Source organism: Argentina silus (genome assembly GCF_951799395.1).
Source record: "Argentina silus genome assembly, chromosome: 22".
NCBI classification, from domain to species: domain Eukaryota; kingdom Metazoa; phylum Chordata; class Actinopteri; order Argentiniformes; family Argentinidae; genus Argentina; species Argentina silus.
In genome coordinates, this window is record NC_139676.1 from 481,603 (window position 1) to 494,407 (window position 12,805).

Here is a 12,805-nt window from a genome sequence, read left to right on the forward strand (position 1 = left end):
CAACCATGTTCTCTGCTCCACGTACGCCGTGACGGACATCTAAAGTTGGAGAGTTTGGAACTATCAGCCGACTCATTAGACGAGACTCGCTTCTCTCCCCGAGTTCAGGCTATTTCTCATTCGGAGAAGTTGCAACGCAACTTTCTCACGACGTTGAACAACTTCCACGCCGCTTTGTTCGGTCCGGTTCGTGATGTCGGCTGTCAAAGCCCTTCAGCAGTGGTGCAAGATCCAATGCCAGGGGTACCGAGATGTCTCCATCACCAATATGACCACCTCGTTTCGGGACGGACTCGCTTTCTGCGCTCTCATTCACGTGAACAGACCCGACCTCATGTAAGTGTCTTGGTGGAAGTGTCGGTTGTCAATTGAGAGTTGAAAGGTTCAAGGCGGGTGGAACCGTGTTATGCCGTGTGTTGCGTCCGTAACCTCACACTTCTTCGGCTGCTCGTTTTCTAGCTCTAAAAGATGACGAGAAAGTAGCTTTGGACACATTGCAACAAGTTGGAAGCAAGCCTGTGTTTCGTTGTTTTGTAACAACCCGAATGAAAAGTAGAGAATGTCGCCAACTCAACGTGGCAGTAGGGTAGTTGCGTCTCTATTTGAGCATCCACATCGCAAATTATATCCTAATATTTTGAATAGAAGTTGACAACATCATTTCTCATTCTCTCTAGCCAAGGGCTTTACTTCGGGAAGACTGGTTCTTACAAAAAAAGTTGATTACAGGTCTGCACTAAACACAGTTGATTGTAGGTTCTCAACATAAACTATTTAGTTAAGTGTTGTTTCAGCTAACATTTGAGCGAGATTCAATTGAGTGAATTCGTCTATTTTTCAATAATGGAAAACATTGCCTTCAATTCGGAAAATGTTGCAATTTGACATCTAAAAATAACCGAGACCAAAGTGATGATTCATTTACATTTTTGACATTTAGCAGACGCTTTTATCCAAAGCGACTTACAAGTACATTTGTCTAAAGTGAGTTGAATAATCTATCCATCAGTCATCACAAGATGTTGTCTAGTCATGTGGTCGTTATTGTTGTTATTAATGGTTCAATTCTAAATAAAGATGTTTTTAGAATAGGGTTATGCCGCCTAACTCCCAGAGCAGATTCTGCATGGACTCATGTATACGAATAATAATGTGCTGGATAATGTCTGGGACTTTAACCATGTTTAAGGAACACACACACACACACACTAGCTGCCCTGTTTGACTGTTACACACTATGCTCACACATACAGGCTACACACACTTTAAACATGTTTATTGATGAGATTACACACACACACACACACACACACACACAGGCTACACACTACACTTAAAATGAAGGAAGTGACTGGTAAGAATGACAGTCATCTGTGGTCATTGGAGTGAGTGTTGCCATATCTGTCTTCCCCAGAAGCTTGTGTGACGTTGTTGTGTGTTTCTGCCTCCCTTAGCAACTATGACTCACTCAGAAAGGATGATGTCTATGACAACAACAAACTGGTAAGACCTTTCCCATATCGAAATTTATAAATATCCCAGATATTTTTAGCTGTTTGTCAAGCCTCCCCGATTGAGGAGAATCACTTAGTTCTAGTGTGTGTGTGTGTGTGTGTGTGTGTGTGTGTGTGTGTGCATGCATGCGTCTTCCCGAGTGTGTGTGCGTGCGAACACGTGTCTTCCTGTGTGTGTCTTTCCTTCACTGTACAGATGACTGACAGCACAGATCATTTTAATTCATAACATAGGTCAGCTCCCTACAAAGGTCAGATCTATCTATCAGCCTTGGCCTTCTGTTTTACTGAGCTGCCCTTTATTCCAGGCAGAGTTTCACACTGGAGCCACAGATGGACAGGAAACTGGCCTCCATTTTGGCCCCAAAACACCCCATAACTACAACATTCTGGCCTAGGAAACTGTCCTCCATGTTGGCTCCAAAACACCCCATAACTACAACATTCTGGCCTAGGAAACTGTCCTCCATGTTGGCTCCAAAACACCCCATAACTACAACATTCTGGCCTAGAAGATTCTGACAAGAATGTTGTTGGGGTCAGGGACCCATTGAACCAACATGGCTCCCGTCATCACATTCCACACCGAAACATGTCATATCTCATGATTTAATATGTGACACAGTGCTTCTGGCCCTCTGAAAGCGTTGTAGGTTATATTCACTGTCTGGGAATATCTTGGGGAATTTTTCCTGAATTCCACACTTTACTTTCTCTCTTGCATGGGATTGCAATGCCTTGACTGATGCCAGGGAGAACAAGGAGGAGTTCAACGGGTTTTTAGCCAGTCAGGTTGTTGTCGGGGGTTTTGGATTGAACTGGTTTGGACATGTGCTCGTTTGATAGCTGCAATGTGATCAGAGAAATGATAAGACAGCCCTTTTAGACGGCCCTGGCTGTGGCTCTCATAACAGCATCTGAAAGGCAAACATTTCCCCAACGGGTCACTCAAGTTGAGTTGAGTCCATTTTACTGCAATGATAGTAGTTCAAATGCCTGTGTGTGTCTAGTCCATGATGGAGTGTGTGTGTGTGTGTGCGCCCTACTTTGATATAGGCTACTGACAACTGTGTATGCGCTGCTTTTGTGTTCAGAGATGTTTATCGGGTCCAGGCACGAAGAAGCAACAGACAGGTGTGTGTGTGTGTGTTTTATTTTTTTTCCCCTGTAGAATTCCACACTTTTGCTTTCTCTCTTGCATGGGATTGCAATGCCTTGACTGATGCCAGGGAGAACAAGGAGGAGTTCAATGGGATTTTAGCCAGGGCCTGGTGTGGTGGTGTGTGTGTCTCTCTCTGTGTGTGTAATATCTGCCATTTAGCTGATGCTTTTATCCAGAGCGACTTACATTGCAGTGAGTTCATACATTTCAGTATATATGGTCCCAGCAGGAATCAAACCCACAACCTAAGCGTTGTTAGCGCCATGCTCTACCAACTGAGCCACAGATTCAAACAATACTATGAGGTTAAAGTAGAGATTCTCAGCTTTTTATTTGTTTATTTGAGGGTAGTTGTGAACATATTGGTTTCACCCTTTGGAAATGAACACTCTTTAAACATGGCCAGAACCTTAGGCTTGCCAAAGTCAACAGTTTGGAACATCATTCAAAACAAAAAAAGCGCTAGAGAGCTCAGCAATCCCAGACGGCTGGTAGGCCGAGGAAGCCTTCTCCAGTGGGTGACAGGACTCACCATAACACCCATTACTTACAAGGCCTGTGGAGGGAAGAGTGGAACTAACAACGTAATTGTTTTTGTGTTTTGCGGCTGAGGAATAGGTAATCAGATACTTTCTCAGAGGACACACACAAAACACACTCCACCTTGCTTATTTAATTACGTGGAGCGACTGGTACAAAGACATTCTGAAAGGCACACACACACACACACGCACTCCACCCTGCTATTTCTTTTTTTAAAATATGTTTTAGGGCATTTCTGCTTTATTGTGATAGAGACAGTAGAGGTTGACAGGACGGATGGGAGAGAGAGAGGAGGGATGACATGCAGGATAGGTCGAGAATCGGAATCGAACCAGGAACCTTGAGGTTGTGTGGTATGCGCATTAGTGTGCTGCGCCACTAAGCTCCCCCACCCTGCTATTTCAATCATATGCTATGTAGGAGTGTAGGAATGAGGCAAGGCCTTTGTGTGTCTGTCTCTCTGGAAAAGCGCTGAGTCAGAATATTCAGCTACTTCCTACTGTGTGACCTTTAGGACCTCTTATTATTGTCTTGTTTGTTCAGTCAGGAGAGTGTCACTGTCCCTTCGCTGTCTGTGGGAAACCAAGATGATGAACAAATGACCAGACCTCTCAAATGAGTCTCCATGTCAGCAATCCTTGGATGTTTTTTTTTTTTTTTCCGTCATAGTTGAGTATTCAAGGGCTTCGCAATCAGCGTCCAAAGACACATCGAAGAAGATATCTTCTTCTGAGGAGAGCACCCCATATTTAGATTTTATCGTTAACCAAAAAAAACGAAGATGGACTACTTAAACTTAGCTGTGCTGTGGTGAAAATCTCGAGAGCTGTTTGTTTCCAAGTCTCTGTGTTATCAGGACTTGACTTGTGTTGACTGAGTGGTTGACTCAAGTAGAAACACATTCTGGCCCAGGCTACACCTTTCCTACCGTGCGTGTGCGTGTGCCCGCTTCAAACCATGTTTTCCTGTTGTCCTCAACTGCCTTGTGTATAAACACACTGGTCTGGCATGCAGACTTACTCAAACCAAACTTTATTTAAAAATGGCACCACAGTTAACCCGTTTCATTCACTCTGTTCCTGTCAAGTCTTTCGTCCCTTGTATCATGGAGTGTGTTATCCCCAGTCCCTACCCTGCACATGTACTATGGTGCCAGGTCGCTGGTTCGATCCCCGACCCCGCATGTGAGCTGGTGACTGGAGGTTTGCTGGAATCATGTTCTACTGCTGCCTTAACTGTCACGGCTCCAGGGTTGTTGGCACCATGTCGAAGGTTCCTACTGCTGCCAGGGGTGCCGAAGATGTGTGTGTGTGACTGTAGACTACAGTTGTGTACCAGTGGGCGACGTATCTCGTTTAACTCATTGAGTGCCGACTTTAGTCACCAAAAATGCTTCATTTGGCACCCGAGGCGGTCGGTGTTCCGGAACTCTTTGGTAAAAGTTGAGTCATGTATGTCTGATATTACAGCTCCATCCAGATACCACCTCCAGATTCATTCCAACAACAGCCTGAGGAGACGTTGTGCATCCTTGTGAAGTTCGGTAAACAAACCCTGTGTGTGTGTGGACCAGTTGTGTACCAGTGGGCTCTCCCCGTGTATGACTGGTTGAGTTGACCCTGTGTTGTGTCCAGGCGTTCCGGGTGGCGGAGGAGGAGCTGGGGATCCCTGCTCTGCTGGACGCTGAAGACATGGTGGCTCTCAAAGTCCCAGACCGCCTCAGTATCCTCACCTACGTGTCACAGTACTACAACTACTTCCATGGACGATCACCCAGTGAGTGTACACACACACACACACACACAGACTCTTTCTCTCCCTCACACACACACACACACACACACTCTTTCTCTCACACACATCCAGATATGTTAATCGTGTGTGTGTGTGTAGTCGGAGGCATGGGGCACATGGGCACAACGGGAGTGAAGCGCCCGGCGGAGGTCTCCGCAGAGGAGCCTTCTGGGAAAAAGAACCAACCGGTCACGGCGAAGGTGTTCCCTCCCTCCAAACCCGCTACGGAGAACCGGCCTCCCCCCTCCACCACGCTCACTCCCTCCCCCTTCAGACCCCCCACCAAGCCAGCCAGAACTGCAGCACAGGTACGTCTCCCATGCCAGAGATGCAGAGTCACATGCTGTCTTCCAAATTCATTGCTTTTGTGACATAATAAAAGAGTTCTGATTCTGATGAGGGGGGCCATGTCGTCAACAAGGGGGGGGGTCTTGGTCTTGTTCTTCAGTAGGTTTATCTATCGATACATCTCCATACGAGCCCCCATACAATCACAGTTAATTTAGGGGAGTGCTCCCTCTAGTGGTTGTAACTCTATGGAGCCTCCTCTCTGACCCTCACCCCTCAAACCTGAACATGTCTGCTGTGATGACCAGCTATTGATGGTGATGATGCATGATGAACAACAGGAGGCTGTGTGAATGTTATGTACAGGAATGATGAGAATATCTCTCTCTCTCTCTCCTCTCTCTCTCTGTTGTTCTCATCTCTTCTTCCCCTTTCACCCTCACTTTGTCGCGCTCCTTTTCGCTCTCCCTCTGTCTCTCCCTTTTTTTTGTCTCTCTCTTTTTGCCTCTCTCTCTCCCCCCCCCCCCCTCTCTCCCTCTGTCTCTCTCTCTCTCCCCCTCTGCCCCCCCCCTCCCCACCAGGAGGAGGTGTTGGTTGAGCGTTCCAATAAGACAGGCACCCTCAGCAGCAAGTGTATTGTGTGTCAGAAGCATGTTCACCTGGTCCAGCGCCACCTCGTGGACGGGAGGCTGTACCACAGGAACTGTGCCAAGTAAGACAACGATTGTTTTGTTTTTTATATCAAAGATGGACAAATGGACTGAATGATTTGATTTGATCAACACTAACAAGTATTTCCCACTTATGCTTGTTACTGTGCTTGTGTGATTTGGGGTTTTAATTATTTTCTATAGAACATGTTATGAAAAGCCCTACATGGAAAATGCACACATCATAGTTGAGCACGGCCGATTTTTTAACATTTTTTATTGTTAACCAAAAAACAAAGATGGTTTACTTAAACGTAGCTTTACTGTGGTGAACATCTTGAGAGCTGTGTTGTTATGTCTTTGTTTCCAAGTCTGTGTTTGTGTGCGAGACAACTCCTTTGTTGACAAAGCAAACATGTGTTTTTCAGGACTTAATAGTTGACTGTGTGGTTGACTCAAGTAGAAACACATTGTGGCCCAGGCTACACCTTTCCTACTGTGTGTGTGTGTGTGTGTGTGTGTGTGTGTGTGGTCCTCAATTGACTCAAGCAAAAACACTGGTCTGGCACCCAGATTAACTCAAACAAGCTTGATTTAAAAATATTTTTTAAATATTTTGTTACTCCCCACGTTCTGTTTGTTACTATGCTTGTGTGATTTGTTTTGAATGATCTATTAATTATGAACTATTTTATTAATTGCCCTACATAGAAAATATGCACGCCTACATTTAATGTATTAATTTTCCTGGTGTAAATCAAACATTTAGAAAAACTATGTTGTATAACAGTTGTTTTTCGTGTGTTTTCCCCAGGTGCGGTCTCTGCTCCAACACCCTCCTCTCTGGAAACTGTAAGGCCGGCCCTGAACCCGGCTCCTTCATATGTACCTCCCACCACCAGGGGTCGCCACCACAGGGGGCCAAACACACACACACCCCTCTCCGAGACCTCTCGAAGAACACCCCTGCTCCCAAACACACACCTCTGTCAGATCCCCCCAAAATCACCCCCACCTCCTCCAAACTGGGCCCTAGCTGGCTGACCTCCAAGACAGAGAGACCCAGTATCACCACCACCACCCCCAGCACCACCCCCAGCACCACCCCCACTACGGCTGCCTGTTCTCGGCCCACCCCGGTGCCCTCCTCCGTGGCCACTCCCGAGTCGACCCCCAGACCCACGGCAGCTCCCCGGAGCTCCACCGCCGCCGCCAAGAACCAGCAGGCCCGCTTCCGGTTCTTCCAGTCTGGGCCGGCTACGGCCAGCGCCACCCCTGGACAGGAGAACCAGGCCCAGACCAAGAACCAAGAACAGAACCAGAATCTGCCCACAAACAGAGGGCCGAACGTGGGGACGCAGGGCCCGGTAGTGGGGGTGGGTCAGGCGGTGAGCGTGGTCGTGAATGTGGGTGGGGGAAAGGTCGGGGGTACGTTAGGGGGTGGGGATCCGGTGAAAAGCAGGGTGCAGTTCAGGGTGGATGAAGGAGGGACGGAAGCCGGTAACAAGACCCATGCGGTGGCGGTCATCTCTAAGAGGCTGACGGAGGAGAACAACAACAACAACAAACCCTCCTCCACCCCCTCCAGCTCCTCCACCCCCTCCAGCTCCTCCACCCCCTCCAGCTCCTCCACCACCCCCTCCAGCTTGCCATGGCGAGCAGCACTGAAGAAGACTGACACGGCTGACAAGTGAGGAGACACACACACACAGAGACACACACACACACACATGCACGCACGCATACACAGATGCGCACACACACAGACAAGGTACATTCCTTGTTTTTTTAAATTATTAATTATATTTTATTATCATGCTTTATGATGTCTTGCATGCACACACAGCTGAGTCATAGTAAACAGAGCAAGCCTGACCTCTGCTGGTTAAAGAGGGGTATTGGAGGAAGACAATACATGTCTGTCATATGCAATTGGTTGTCTTTTTAACTCTTTCTCCTGATTCTTCCCCTCCCCCCCTCTCTCTCTTTTCTCTGTCTCAGACCCGCTCCTGTCGACACTCCCAAAAAAGAAGCGGAGGCCATCAAAGTCAGAAAGAAGTTGAAAGCCGACCCTTTGCTCCTTGCCGACATCACCCCCACTTCTCCCCCTACCGCTACCCCAGCTAGCAGGAGTGGACTATCGAACAGGACTCCAGACAGAAGCACTGCCAAGCCCGCCAGCCCGACGTCACCAAACTCTACAGGTAGACATGATCTCCAGGTTTCTCAACTCGGAAGGCCGTCCTTGTGTTGCACATTTTTGCTCTAGCCCAACTCTAACTGGTGCTAGACCACTGGACCACCCCAGGCCTCAAGATGACTCATTTCAACTGTTGTTAAGTGTTTTTGTTTCTGTCATTTGTACTGTACCTGTTGTGTGCATGTTCTGAAGACCGTCTTGGCTGTATTTTATGACCTCTAGTTTGCATGTTTTGGGGAGGGTCATGACCTGTGTTTTGGTGTGTCCTCTCCAGCGTCAGACACCAGCGCCTCCCCAGCAGACTGGAGGTCCATGCTCAAGCCCGTGTCCAAGGAGAACAAGTAAGACTAACCCTAACCCACTCTCTACGGAGACCGACTCTGCTCTGCTGTCTCTGTCCACCTCTGGAAGGCCACCGTTCTGTTCTGCTTGTGTCCACCGGGGGGGGGGTGTTTACGCTTTGTTTGTTTACTCGTGAACGACCCGTCACTTTCTCATTGGTCATGTGCAGTACTTGGGAGGGGGCCCCATTCCATTTCTGTGCCGATGCGTTCGGTCCAGTTTCTGTTCCGTTGCACTTGGGCACCGTTCCATTTCTGTCACGCTGCGCTGGTCACTTTTATTTTGGCTCGGTCCCGTTTGCTCTTCTGTGGCCCCTTGTCCACTTGTTGAATGGGAGGCATGGTCACCGGGGTGAGGTCACAGTGACTTGGCTCAGAGTCACACGAGCACCAACCGTTTCAACCGTTTCAGCCGTTTTTTTCTGTACTCGTTTATTCCGGGGTTTTTTTTGTCTTCTTCTGTCCATCCATCCGTTTTCTTATTCGCTCTTCAGGCGTTTTGTACCTGCCACTCGAAACATCCCTGTTAGGATTGGCTGTCTCAGAGGGCAGCCCCTCCCCTTCCGCCTCGGCCACGCGATGCCTATGCCTAAGGGGTGCCGCGTTTAAAGTGCTCCCCGGTGCAACATGAACTCAGTACTCAGAGATCCCCCCCCCCCTCCCCCGGATGACCATTCCTCCCCAGTCCTGCTGAATCCTCAGCTCCTCCCAATGTAGACAGGTGAGAGTGGAAAAATGGAGTGATGGAAAAAAGAATGAACATTTAGGAAGCCAAGAAAAGACATCTACACAGACCTTACAATCTCTCTCTCTCCCCCCCCACCAGACCCAAAGACCCCTCCCCTCTCCAAACCAACACTAAGAAGGCCGACGCCTCCAGCACTCCTCTCCCTGCTACAGCCGGTCAGAAAGCGCCCTCGCCCTCGCCCTCGCCCAGCCTGCCGGCCAGCGGGTCTGGGTCTACGACCTGGGGTAAGGACCCTCCGGCACCAAACTAACCCTAACAAAAAAGGGGTGTGTCCACATGAACATGAAGGCAGTGTTCTACAGTTCCTAAAACTCTCTCTGTCTCTCTCTCTCTCTCTCTCTTCTTCTGTATATTCTCTCCATTCTCTTATTTCTCAGGTTTCATGAATGGGAAGAGCTCATCCATCGCCAACGGCTCCAAGACTGAGATGAAGTCACCTAAGGTAAGTTTACTGTGTGTGTGTGTGTGTATCTAAAGCAGTGTAGATTAGGTGATGATTGTTACAGTAGATACAGCAGCAGCCCTCAGGACCTCCCCCCCCCCTCCTCCTCCCCCCCCCTCATCCTCCTCCTCCTCTGAGGGTTCAGTTGAATGGTTGTCATCATGGTGAACACTTTCCCTCTACCTCTGTCTCTCCTCACAGTCACACACACCTCTCTCTCTCTCTCTTCCCCCCCCTCCCTCTTTTGGAAGACCAGGCATCTGTATGACCGTTTTATATGATGGTATTTTGACGTGTGTGTGTAGGGTAAACAGGACTACATCCCTAAGGAGCTGATCATCCAGGAGCTGCGGGAGATTGAGGACAGTGTGAACGAGCTGGAGAGAAGAGGAGTCGACCTGGAGAAACAGCTGCGACGCTGTGAAGAGGGTAACACACACAGACACACACACACACACACAGAGAGAGACACACACACACACTCTCAGGGAGACACACACAGAGAGACACACACACAGAGAGACACACAGAGACACCCACACACACACAGAGAGAGACACACAGAGAGACACACACACACAGAGACACACAGAGAGACACACACACGGACACACACACACACACAGAGAGAGACACACACACACACACACACACTCTCAGGGAGACACACACAGAGAGACACACACACAGAGAGACACACAGAGACACCCACACACACACACACAGAGAGACACACACACACAGAGACACACAGAGAGACACACACACGGACACACACAGAGACACACACAGATGGACACACGCGGACAGACACGCATGCGGGGACACACGGACATACGCAGGCAGGAGAGGGGGAAGAATGAGAGAGAGGAGGGATGGAGGGAGGGAGGGAGGGAGGGAGGGAGGGCGGGCGGGCGGGGAGACCGAGATGGAGAGGTAGAGGGGTCTCCAAATGAGGTCTAGATTGTGGTCTATCTTGCCTGAGGGAATGTGACCCAAAAAAAGAGAAACTGTTCTCTCTCTCTCTCTCTCTGTATAAGGGGGGTGACTCCCAATGCACCTAATGCGTACACACACACACACACACACACCAAGCATTCCTAATGTTCTCTCTGTGGGATCGGGGCGTGAGATGGAAGTAAAGAGAGGGATGGGGTGGACTCTGGTGGCTGGAGGGAGGGAGGGAGGGAGGGAGGGACGTTGATGTCTCTGTACCCCATTGTGACCTTGGTAAGTGTGTCAGTATGTCTGGTGTATGATGTCATAAAGTCTGCTCCAATCACAGTCCTTCTGAGCCTTCATGGCTTCCTGCGTGGACATGTTTCTGAATAAAATCCATGTTTCTGTTTTTCTTTTGTTTTGTTTTTTAACTGTGTGTGTCCGTGTGTGTCCGTGTGTGTCCGTGTGTGTCCGTGTGTGTCCGTGTGTGTCCGTGTGTGTCCGTGTGTGTCCGTGTGTCAGAGGGAGAAGAGGACAGCGTCATGGATGACTTAATGGTGGACTGGTTCAACCTCATCAGGAATAAGCAGGTGTCCATGCGCCGCGAATCAGAACTCGTCTACATGTGAGTATGGAAAACACACTATATACACACACTATATACACACACAATATATACACACTTACATTTTACATTTACAGTTATGGCATTTAGCAGACGCCTTTATCCAAAGCGACTTACAACAAATACATTTGTTTAAGTAAGTGAATCATCTGTCCATCAGTCATCATAAGACAAAGTAATCAATGCTCAGACCAGCGGCTATAGGCAGTCATAATGCCAGTAGGCTATTTTTAAAATTTATTTTATTAGCAGGAGAGAACTTGTACAGGGGGGGTAGCGGGGGTGAAGAGGTCTCTAGGGTGAGGGTTAGTACAGGGGGGGTAGTGAGGGTGAAGCGGTCTTTAGGAGGGACTGTTAAGATGTAGCCTGAAGAAATGGGTTTTCAATCTACGGCGGAAGATCGGAAGTGACTGCAGTCCTGACAGTAGTGGGAAGCCATATACACACTTACACACACACACTTACATACACACACAGAGAGCTAGTCATAGTTCAACTCTATGTAAGACCACTGTTATAAAATATCCCCTGAACGCAGACGTTATTCATGTCATACGGGTCCATGTTCTTTATTGTGTGTGTGTGTGTGTAGGGCGAAGACTCAGGACCTAGAGGAGCAGCAGCCTACTATGGAGCAGGAGCTGAGGAGACTGATGGACAAACCTGGTGAGCTGTGTGTGTGTGTGTGTGTGTGGTGTGAGGGGGGGGGGGGGGGGTGGCGGCCTTACTCTTTATTCTACCTTTTTAGGTCCTTGTGTATTTCTGTGTGTAATCAGGTGGGAACAGTGAAGTAGAATTGGCCTTGAAATGTGCGTGTGTGTGTGTGTGTCTTCAGAGCATCGGAAGACGGCGTGGGACAGGAGGAGAGAGGAGGAGCTGATGAAGCAGCTGGTGGAGATCGTTAACGACAGGAACGCCATCATAGACTGCCTGGACGAGGACCGACTCAGGTGGGTGTGACTGTGTTTGTTTGTATATAACCTGTGTAACTGTGTGTGTAACTGTGTGTGTTTGTATATAATGTGTGTGTGTGTGTGTTCATTCCTCTTCCTCATCCTCTGTCTGACTTCTCTCTCCAGGGAGGGAGAGGAGGATGAGGAGCTGAACAAGATGATGAAGAATCTAGGTGAGTCCATCAACACACACTCCATTTATAACGCTTCATAACCTCCCTATGTCATGTATACTGCACATGACTCCCAGACACATTTTAGGCCGTATGTCACCAGGGGTCCAAAGTTAGTGGTGTTCACCCGAAAGAAATTGTCCATAATTGTACGATATGCCAATTAAATTCCGAAATGTTTTCTAAATGTCGTCGAAATCTGTGAGTGAAGGCCGCTGAGCGGTCAGTTCAAGAGACGTTTGAAGGGAAAAGGAGGCCCACCCCAAATGTAGAACTGCGCAGAATCATAGATCTACAGATCATCTGTTACAAGAAATGACGACCGATTTATGTGATAAAGATCAGCGAACCTGAGCAGTGCCTCGCTCAAACCGACGCCCCTGAACCTGAGCAGTGCCTCGCTCAAACCGACGCCCCTGAATGTGGAGAAAGT

General features: G+C 48.5%; 1 protein-coding gene across 2 annotated transcripts; it reads left to right on the top strand.

The window, feature by feature from the left end:
- micall2b (mical-like 2b) lies at positions 1–12,805 on the top strand. 2 transcript variants are annotated; one of them, XM_083693792.1, is made up of 15 exons: positions 1–336; positions 1,455–1,503; positions 4,854–4,995; positions 5,113–5,321; positions 5,883–6,013; positions 6,766–7,641; positions 7,953–8,155; positions 8,426–8,492; positions 9,319–9,464; positions 9,618–9,682; positions 9,988–10,111; positions 11,144–11,246; positions 11,839–11,912; positions 12,082–12,196; positions 12,326–12,805. In XM_083693792.1, the coding sequence occupies exons 1-15, from the start codon at positions 194–196 to the stop codon at positions 12,411–12,413; spliced, it is 2,535 nt and encodes an 844-aa protein (XP_083549918.1). In that variant the 5' UTR covers positions 1–193; the 3' UTR covers positions 12,414–12,805. The 2 variants fall into 2 exon arrangements, with proteins under 2 accessions (XP_083549918.1, XP_083549919.1); XM_083693793.1 differs by lacking the exons at positions 1–336; positions 1,455–1,503 and adding an exon at positions 4,305–4,762.

Bases quoted from the DNA above. Each gene is read 5' to 3' on its own strand.
- micall2b (XM_083693792.1), top strand. From the start codon at position 194: ATGTCGGCTGTCAAAGCCCTTCAGCAGTGGTGCAAGATCCAATGCCAG. The intron at 10,112-11,143 runs GTAACACACACA...TCCGTGTGTCAG, and splicing joins GCTGCGACGCTGTGAAGAGG to AGGGAGAAGAGGACAGCGTC. The intron at 11,913-12,081 runs GTGAGCTGTGTG...GTGTGTCTTCAG, and splicing joins GAGACTGATGGACAAACCTG to AGCATCGGAAGACGGCGTGG.